Source organism: Benincasa hispida, chromosome 11 (assembly GCF_027475165.1).
Source record: "Benincasa hispida cultivar pf3 chromosome 11, pf3_genome.v1.1, whole genome shotgun sequence".
NCBI classification, from domain to species: domain Eukaryota; kingdom Viridiplantae; phylum Streptophyta; class Magnoliopsida; order Cucurbitales; family Cucurbitaceae; genus Benincasa; species Benincasa hispida.
In genome coordinates this window covers 64,230,016-64,241,155 of record NC_143488.1, presented here as the reverse complement: position 1 = coordinate 64,241,155, position 11,140 = coordinate 64,230,016, and the positions used below count along the sequence as shown (strand labels likewise).

Here is an 11,140-nt window from a genome sequence, read left to right as displayed (position 1 = left end):
CATCATAGTCTCTTTTTTTTTTTTTTTACTACTATCGATGATTTTGCGCTACTTCAAGTTCCAAGTTTCAGGTTCAACTCCGTTCCGTGAAAAAAAATTAATAAATAAATAAATAAAATCAAATTGATTTTTTTAGGGGCTATTTTTAAATATATGAAAATTAGCTAGTTGATTTATAAATGTAAGAAAATGTCACCGTCTATTATTAACAGATAATAACATTTTGTTATATTTAAAAATATTTTTAACATATTTTATCAATTAAAATAATTATAATAACTCATCAATTTTTTAAAAAAATAGTAATTAAAAGTTAATTTTGACTAAAATAGGTGAAATATAGACAATCATTACAACAAAAAGATAGTAGGATGTGTTTATAAGACATTTTCAAATGCTTAATTTAAAAAATAAGTTATATTGAAATAAATTGGTGTGTTTGACGACTAGTCAAATAGTTTTTTTAATGTATTTTAATCAATTTTTTATTAAAAAATAAATAAAAATTAGTTTTTTGAAAATTATTTTCTCCTAAGTCAATCAAACGGGCTCTTAAGATATCATTTTTCTAAAATTCATGAAAAATAAGATTAATATTGTTAAAATGAACATAGTTCAATCAATATTATTAATCCTAAAGCCAAAAATTCTATCTTTATCCCATAAAATGAAAGAGGCGAAGAGTTATTAGTATTATTAATTTAAAATTAATAAAAATAAATTAAAATTACAAGAATTAAATTAGATCTTTAAAATATACAATTTTTTTTTATCATTTTAAAATTACATTCTAAATTGATAATTTCATTAAGATATAAAAATTCTATCCATTTATCAATATTGTTTATAACTTCAACGTTGACATAAAAGGTTATTGTCAAAATGGATGAAAATAAGAAAATAAAATAAAATATCATTAATATAAATATAAATATCTTAACAAATTTATAGAGTGTTTTAAAAAATATAAAGATATGTTTGACATTTAAAAGTTCAATAAACTATATTTTATTCAAAACTTTACGAAACTAACGAATGAAATAGGTGAATTGTTTGTATGGATGTATTTGGCATGTTATTCGTATTAACTCTCTCTTTTTTAATATTCATTGAATCAAATGAATTGAATTAATTAATTTTTAAACTGTTTTTTCAATTTAATAATTCGAACAATACCTAAAAATAACTTGGTTGTGTTCTTTTTTTTCTTTTTTTCTTAACGTGAATAACATGGTGATGTTTTCAGTGATTTTAGATATCAGATTTGATATTAAAAATTCATATTTACATTGAAAAAGGAAACATTATGATAAATATCTATTTTAAATTTTCAAATTAACCGTATATGTATCACAATTTATTGTAACTTAATGATTATACCAATTTTATAACATCAAATATGTTAATTAATTACAATAATTAAATATTTAGTCCGATATTAGTATCTTCTATGTTGTTGTTTCTAAATATATCTCAACTACAAAGACTAGCAACCCTAAAGACTAGCAACAAGAAACAAAATATAATCAATTCTATATTTAACGCCCTCTCTTAAACTAAAACTATGCAATTTAGTATTTAGTTTAAATTAGTAGAGGAAACCACCCCAAGTAAGCTTCGAATCTTCACAAATGTTGCTAATTTGAGAGGCTTAGTTAAAATATCTGCCACTTGATCTTCACTTTTATAGTAACTCAGATTGATAATTCCATCATTTGTAAGATCCCTCAAGTAATGGTATCTTACATAAATTTGTTTACTTCGTCCATGCAAGACAAGATTCCTTGAGAGCTTGATTGTTGATGTGTTATCACAATGAATGATAGATGCTTCTTCTTGCTTATAATGCAAACTCTCAAGAATGTTCCTCAACCAAATGGCTTAACATGCACATGATGTGAAGGATCTCATACCGAGAGTTCCATGAGCATGTTCAGATCGCTCCGATCTCACCGTGACTGAAATATAACAATATACATTCATCACATACAGTTATGCAAATAAATCTAATTATCGACATACTAAGAACAAACAAAAACATAAGGGAAAGAGTTCCATACCAGTTGAAGACTATCGCAGCAGAAAACCCTCCAAGAGATCTACCAACACCCGGCGGAAACGTCGACTGCAACAACACGATCAACGCGAACACGAACACCGCAACAGGGACGAAACCACCACTAATGAGCCCCGGGTATTCTCGGAGTGAAAATCCAAAGGGTGGGCTTTTGGTGAATTTGGTAGAGGACGGAGGACAAACAAGTCGTGTAGGCGATAAGCAAGTGGGGAGAAAACAGTGCTATCGTATAGCAGAAGTGTTTATCGAATAGAGGAGTTACACGATCGTGTAAGAAATGCTGAACGACTATTTAGGAAAAACCTATACGATCGTTTAGATAAATCGCGAGGTAGACGATCGTTTAGACGGAGAAGCAACTATCGTATAGGTTCTCAGGCGATCGTTTCACGAAATCTTTTGAGCGGTAGAAGAAATATTGAATGCACCATTCAAAATGAAAACTCCTTTCATTTTTAACCCATCGGTTACCATAACCAATGTTGCCCACTACCCACGTCCGAACGTGGAAAAATGATTGATTATCATATAATTAATCAATAAATATAATCGTATTATATTTATATCCTATAGTTTGATATCACATATCTACTATAGTATTTTTCCTCTACTTGATATAAATCATATTTATATCTAATTTCCTCCAAAATAATGTATCTCATACATTTAGCCAATTATATCATATATAATTAACAAGTCCAATTATATCATATATAATTGAACTTCCTCTTGTCAATTTGAACATTTCAAATTAACCCAAATATTGGTTCTCGACTTTATCCAAGCTACCCAGGGGACCTAATGGACCTGTGGCTTGAAGCTCCAACAGTACGTGAATAGCTGACTAAACTTTCTAGCCACAAGATCCACCATCTGTTTAACTGTCAGTGATTCCACTAAAGACCAACAGTTGAACTCTTCTTACCATATATATATTTCAGTGTCCATCGGATATAACCAATCATGAGTATGATGACCCTTCACAGATGCTCGTAAGTACAATTGGGCCAATTTACCGTTTTGCCCATGTAGTTACATCTCACTCCTTAAGTACCACTGATTCCTCTAATGAACAATACAACATAGTCCAACTATGTGTACACACTTCTCAGGGCAAGCGTCACATCGTTCAAGCCCCGGAATCAGCCTTTAAAGGAACCATCTATCTACTTACCCCTCCCTCGGGGAAGAAGTGAATTTCATCCTGTGTAGCTGAGTTCCTAGCTCCCAAATCAGACGAATTCCCGAAATGGTAGGTTTGAATTGACAACCTGGCCACTCGCACCCATACAAATCAAAGAACCTCCCTCGATGGCAGGAGTTCCCAACCCACTCAGGATTGAGGTCATGTTACCTATGGTCATCCTAATGAAGTGAAGTCTCTGTCATGAACGGTGTTATATAACGAGACGTTAACACTTCGTGGTCATGTCCTATACAAACTCTTTGTATAGGACGCCTCCGCTCGCATGTCCCTAACACGAATGATCAGGATCAGACCATTTGTGATAAGTCACAACACTTGTGACCATTCCACAAAGCAGGTCGCGTCTGTAGCGTTACCAGGATAAGGTTTCCTTCATTTATCCATATACTATAGACCATTTTGGTTATCACTCAAGACATGATCTACCTGTATGTCACCATATACATGCTTGAGTCACATACATATAACCAGGGATTTTATGTTTATTGGTTTGTGGTAAAGCAAATAAAACAATTAACCGAGAAAAATACAAGATGTGAAGTAAATATCATATATTAACAACACAAGCGCTTGTACATACTGTTTACAAACTACAGGACACGAGACTTTAGGGCATCAACCCCAACACGATGTTGCTGCTACAAGTTCAGCTTCAGTGGTAGATAATGTGATAATTGGCTGTTTCTTGGAAGACCATGAGATAGCTCCTGAACCAAGCATGAAAATATACCCTGGAGTACTCTTTCGATCATTTAAATCTCCTACATAATCACTATCGCTAAAACCAACGAGGTTTAGTTTTTCTCCTTTTTGATAAAGTATGCCAAGACCAGGAGTCCCTTTTAAGTAACGTAAGATTCTTTTGGCAGCAAGAAAATGAAGCTCAGTTGGAGATTCCATAAACCTACTAATTAAACTTACAGCATACATAATATCAGGCCTTGTAGTTGTTAAGTACATCAAGCTTCCAACCATTTGCTTATAAATAGTACTGTTGACCTTTTTTCCTTCATGGTCCTTTGTGAGCTTCAAATTGGGTTCAACTGGAGTCGTGGCTGAGTTGCAATTCTCCATTTGAAACCTGTCCAAGATCTCCAGTGCATATTTCTCTGATTGATGAAAATTCCCGCTACTGATTGTATTACTTCAATGCCGAGAAAATAATGCATCATCCCTAAATCTGTCATTTCAAACTCTGCCATCATGGACTGCTTGAATTCTTCAAACATAATCAAGTCATTTCCTGTGTAAATCAAATCATCTTTCTTGCATTATTTTGTTGAACATGCCCAGGGGGTTGATCTATGTAAACTTTTTCATTCAAGTTCCATGTAGAAAGGCTGATTTCACGTCCATTTGAAGAATTTTCCAATTGCTTTTGTGCTGCCAATGCTAACACCATTCAAATCGTATCATGTTTTGCAATCGGAGCAAAAACTTTATTGTAGTCAATGACAATTTGTTGCTTGTACCCCTTTGCAATAAGATGAGGCTTGCATTTGTCTACTTGGTCATCTTTATTTAGCTTCATCTTGTAAACTCATTTAACACCAGTGGATTTTTGCCCTTTAGGGAGTTCTGATAGCTTCCAAGTGTTGTTTTTCTCAATCGACTTAATCTTTTCATCCATGGCCTACTTCCATTTTATATCTTTGACAGCTTCTTAAAAAATTAATGGATCACATTTTGATAATAAAGCATCATGGATAAATGCCTCATCAGAAAGATCACCACTAACCTCATAATCTTCCATCCATGTTGGTCTCCTTCTAACTCGTTGTGATCTTAAAGAACTTGCACATCCTGTTTGAGAATCAGTAGCCTCAAGCTCAACTGATTGTTATACTAGATTTTCAAGTTGAGGTGTAAAGATTCATCACTGTCTTCAAAATTCACAGGTATTATTTGTTGCTCCAGAGTATCTTCTGCCTAATTCCAAGTGTTTAGTTCATCAAATATAACATCTCGGCTAATTACAATTTTACCTGTGATTGGATTGAACAGTTTGTAAGCCTTTGATTGCTCACTAATGCCAAGAAAGACACATTTTTTACCTTTGTCATTTAGCTTCCTTCTCTTCTCGTCAGGAATGTGTGCATATACAATGCACTCGAACACTTTAAAGTGATCAACTGACGGTTTATGCCCATCCCAAGCTTCTTGAGGAGTCATGTTTTTCACCGAAAAAGTTGGACTTTGATTCAAAACATGAACACCCCAATTTACTGCTTCTGGCCAGAATTTCTTTGGAACTCTCCCATTTGCAATCATACTTCGAACCATGTTGAGGATAGTACGATTTTTTCTTTCGGTAACACTATTTTGTTGAGGTGTGTAGGCTGCTGTCAACTGGTGCCGAATTCCATGCTGAGCACAAAACTTTACAAATTCTTGTGACATGTATTCTCCTCCACGATTCGTTCGAAAGGTTTTGATCTTTCTCCCAATTTCATTTTCAACTACCGCTTTAAAGCTCTTGAAAATTGAGAATGCTTCAGACTTTTCCTGCAAAAAATAAACCCAAGTTTTTTTGGAAAAATTGTCAATGAAAGAAATAAAGTATTTTTTCTTCCCATTTAATACTGGGTTTAATGGGCCACATATGTCAAAATGAATCAACTCCAGGGATTTACGTGCTCTCCATGCTTTACGTTTTGGAAAGCTCTCACGATGTTGTTTGCCAACAACATAATCTTCACATACTTTTATGGGAGGACAAATTTAGGGAAGACCAACCACCATTTGCTTTTGAGAAAGGACTTGCAAACCTTTAAAATTCAAGTGGGCATATCGCAAATGCCAAAGCCATATGGGGTCTTGAATTAGTCTTGAAACATAACTCTAAACCTTCTAGTTTAAGTGGGAATAACCTGTTCGAGGCCATTTCAACACGAGCTATCAATCCTCTTCTTGGATTATATATCTCACAGGCACCTTCTTTGATAGTTGTGACATAACCCTTCTCTTGTAGCTATCCAACACTCAGTAAATTGCTTCTCAAATCAGGAATATAAAACACATTTGATATGGTTTCAACATTGCCTTTTTTTTTATTTATCTTAATTTGAATATTTTCTTTACCCACAACATTTACTTTAGAATTATCACTAAATGTCACAGTAGAATGATAACTTTCATCCAAATGAGAAAAGAGAGACTTGTTACTACATATATGATTGCTGCAACCAGTATCTATATACCATATGTTAGTTCCAAGCTCCTCGTTGTAGTGGCACGACATCAATAGAGTTTCTTGCTCCTTTTCCTCTATATAATTGGATTGCTCTCCTTTTTCATGGTTGAAGTTGGTTGTGCATTCAAACTTGTAATGATCAAACTTATGACAATGATAACATTGAATGTTTGACTTACCAAGTCTCGAGTTGTTATTGGATGTTTGCTTGTGTGGATCATGTCCACCACCTCGTCCTCTTCCTTACCACCTTCTACATCCTCTATTTGATCCTCTCCCTGCAGAGTTTTCACCATGAATTGAAGTTTTCAGAGCTTGTTCTTTGGTTGGACCTATATTTGACGTCATTCTCTACTCATGCACAAGTAAAGAACTTTGTAATTCATTAATTGATAATGTATCAATATCTTTTGATTCTTCAATTGAACAAACCACATATGTAAATTTAGAATCCATCGACCGAAGAATCTTCTCAAGCACAACTACATCTTCAATCCTCTCCATGGATACGCATCTTGTTTGCTACAGCCAAGGTCCGTGAGAAATACCCATCCATGGACTCACCTTACTTCATTTTAAGAATCTTGAACTCTTTGCGAAGAGCTTAGAGCTGCTATCTTTTCACCCTCATTGTGCCCTGATACTTTTTCTTCATGGAATCCCAAATTTGCTTGCATGTATCCTCTTGCAAAACGGTCTCCAAGATGGCACGATCAATGGCTTGGAATAAATAATTCTTTGCCTTGAGATCCTTCAATTTTCGTTCCTCTAGCTTCTTTTGGTCAGCTTCTGACAAGACAACTCTAGCAGCTGGTTCATTCACTCATGTTTCAACAATAGTCCAGTACTCTTTGGACCATAATCCCCATCAACATGCTCCAATGATCATAATGACCATCAAAGCGGGGAATTGCTGGTTACACATAGTTGTCCGAGGCCATTGTCTATGCTTGTTAGCTATTGTAAAAGATAAAGGAATGAGAGTTGGTTTAATAGCTAGGAAAAAGATGTCACGACCAGGTTCTGATACCACTGATAGAAAAAAATGGAGAGAACCAGTAAAAGAGAGGAAGTGATATAAAACTCCAGTTCATGAATTTCATTCCAATTAGGCCTTATATAAGCTCAAAATACACCATAAATAACAAACTAACCACCCAAAACAAATAGCACAAGACTAGCACAAAGAATAGCACCCCTAAAGGCTAGCAACAAGAAACTAAATATAATCAATTCTATTTTTAACAAGTATTCATATCTCGATAATGAAAACATAACCATCTATTAAACAGATTTTTATGTTCGATGTTTCATAGGTTTTTCACACAGTAGCAAAATTTTATATTTAATGGAAGCCTTTTAAAATAATAATAAGAATAATAATGGAAGCAAATGAAATAGTAAAATTCAATGTATGTTCAATAATATTCTCATTTTTAGTTTATGCTTTTAAAGTACTTTTGTTTGTTCGTTTCAACCCTTGTGCTGTTCTTCTTTTAAATATATATATTTTTTTTTTGTCAGAGTTTAAAAAATAGTAACAGGTTTTTTTTTTTTTTTTGTTTCCTTAAAAAAAAAATTAAACAACATAAAATAAATAAATTTATAAATAGTATATTCATGTTACTTAAAACCAAATAGATATCAAATACTTAAAATATTATGCCACCATTTGATTTTTCGTTTTTTAGTTAAGCTTATATAAATTACTCCAACTTGTAAGCATATTCATCTCGTTAACCACTTTCTACCAACGTTTTTAAAAACCAGAAAAAATATGATATTTTTTAATTATTATTATTCTATTTTTGGAATGTGTTGAAATATTTGAATGTTTATCTAAAAACGTAGAAACCACATTGAAATTTTTAAGAGAAAAAAAATTATAAATAAAGAAATAAAAAGAAAGTTCTTTGTTTTTTGTTTTTAAAAATTACTAAATTATTGATTTGTTATTTATTTGTTATTGTTTGATTTCAACTTGTATTTAAGAAATATGCAAATCATTATAAGAAAATGAGATAAAGTATACTTAATTTTAAAAAACAAAAAAATGAAAAAGAAAAATAGTTACCAACAAGGCTATGGTTTTTACTTTTTACTTTTTAAAAATCAAGTCTATAAATGTTATTTTCAGCTCTAAATTTATTATTATATCTTATACTTTTTACCAATATTTTAAAAAGCAAAACTAAGTTTGCAAACTAATATATATATATATATATATATATATATATATGTTATAGTGTTTATCTTTTTAAAAAATGATAAATAATTCAATTAAATGTAAATAATGGTAAGAAAGTGAGAAAGAAAAAACTTATTTACTTTTCAAAAACTAAAAACAAAAATGATTACCAACCAGGGTTTTTGTTGTTGGTTTTAGTTTTTTAAGATTAAGCCTATAAACATCATTTCTAGATTTATATTTATTGTTTTATTATTTATTTTTTACAGATTGTTTAATAAATTAAAATGAGTTTTGAAAACTAAAAAGAATAAGGAAAATTACCTTTTTAGCCTCTGATTTTGAAGAATACGTGCATTTGGTCACTGGGTTTTCAAAACATACTTTTTTAGTCCTCGAGTTCTTTAGAATTGGTTCATTTGGTCCCTGGATTTTCAAAATATATCTTTGTAGTCCTTTGTTTTTTTTTAAAGGTTTAAAAAGCTCATGCATTAATTTACTATTATTATTTTAAATCAAATATATATCTTTAAAGATTACCTCTTCTCTCTAAAATTATTTTGTAGACATATTTTTGTGATTCGGAATTTCATATGATTATATAAAGTGAAAATAAAAAAAATAGTTCGTGGATCTTTTAAATATATTCTTAAAAATTTAGGGACTAAACAGGTACATTTTAAAAAACCAATGACTAGATTTACATATTATTCGAAATCCAATAACTAAAAAGATAGTTGGATTTTTTGTACGGAGGGCCTCGTTTGGGAGGCTCAAATGAAAAATGGCAAGAAAGTACGGAGGGCCACGTCATTCACATGTGATTTTACTACTTTGCCCTGAGATGCACCCCGCGCGTCTGGGCTTACCAAGGAACTCGATCCTTGATTACTCGTCACACGATCCTCGATGCACGTTCACACGATATCTGAATGCATGGTCACTCGATACATATGCAATCGACACGTGTATACTCGATCATAGTCACATTATACTTGATACTCAATTAATTTATACTTGATCATTTTGAACTTTTTGAATTCTAAAACCCGTTTGAAGTCCATTATTTCACCACTTCAACTCGTTTCTCAAACTATTCTCTCTCGTCTTCCAATTTTATATCCCTCGACAATTGCACCTCTACACTCGAAACTCTCTCAATTCTCTTTGCATCAGGTAACACTATTCTCTTTAGTTATATTTTGGCATTATTTGCCTTTTTGTTTGTTATATTTTGTCATCATGCACTTGCATGTTCCTCAATGCTCGATCGATACGATTTTCATTTCGGTTTTCATATCTTGCATGTTTGGTTGGAGCTTGAATTTTTTTCATTTCAATTTTCATATTTCTGGCATTTCAGACCGTTTAGACTTTAAGGTTTGAGTAGGATAAGTCATGAAGGTGGAAAATCAAACTGAATGCTTGATAACAAACCATTTAGTCACATGTAATGTAGCGAGTAAGGGACACTATGTAGCATGTAGCATGTAGCATGTATCTAGTATCGAACAATCGTGTATTGTGTATCATGTATCGAGTATCGAGTGTCATGTATCGTGCATCAAGTATCGTATATTGAATATCGAGTATTGAACAGAATGCTCAATTTCTGGTATTTTTTGTTATTTTGTGCAGTATGGCTAGACAATTCAAGATTCCTCCCCATGATCATTTCCCAGGCCAAACGAGCAACCTATCATCTCACATTGAAATGGCTAACAAGAATGTGAAAGAGAAGCTTACTCTCACTCTGCTTGCCCTCTTCAAGAAGACAATATTTGGGCGATTCATGAACATGGACATTATCTTCAACGGTCCATTGGTCCACTACATTCTATTAAAAGAGGTTGTAAACGATAGGAAGGATGCAACAACCTTTAATTTGAATGGTACGATTGTTATATTCTCCAAAGAAGATTTCCTGTTAGTGATGGGATTGTGACGGTCACCTAATCCAACAGTTGTGAGGAGGGATAAAGCACTTGGACCATTACATAGTAAGTACTTCAAGAATAATTTTGCGGGGGACAATCACATTGATACCTTAGAGACAGTGTACAAAGAGATGAAGTTTGATAACAACATGGATATTGTGAAGATTACGTTGGTCTATTACACTAAATTGGGTATGATGGGGAGGGAGATGATGAGAATCAATGTTGACAAGACATTATTAATTGACATGGAGAATTTAGATTACTTTAATTCCATGGATTGGGGAAACGTGTTATGGGAGAGGACATTACTTGGACTATAAAGAGGATTGAGTGGTAAGACAGACAACTATTTTTTTTTTAAAAAAAAAGGTCCAAGAACAATAAGAGCTACATTGTGAAGTACAACCTACCAAGATTTCCTCATGCATTTCAGGTAATATCCACTTATTGATCATATGAGATCTACTTATTTTAGTTGCAATATGACTTACTATTTATTCTTATTTTGTAATCGTTTATGAATTATGGTAGATGT

The 11,140-nt window shown here is 32.6% G+C and overlaps 1 protein-coding gene across 1 annotated transcript; it reads left to right on the top strand.

The window, feature by feature from the left end:
- The first annotated feature begins 10,304 nt into the window (after window positions 1–10,304).
- On the top strand, window positions 10,305–10,925 carry LOC150032811 (uncharacterized). The gene is made up of 2 exons (XM_090307030.1): window positions 10,305–10,557; window positions 10,630–10,925. Exons 1-2 carry the CDS (start codon window positions 10,305–10,307, stop codon window positions 10,923–10,925), a joined length of 549 nt encoding a protein of 182 aa, XP_090163156.1.
- Window positions 10,926–11,140: the final 215 nt, after the last annotated feature.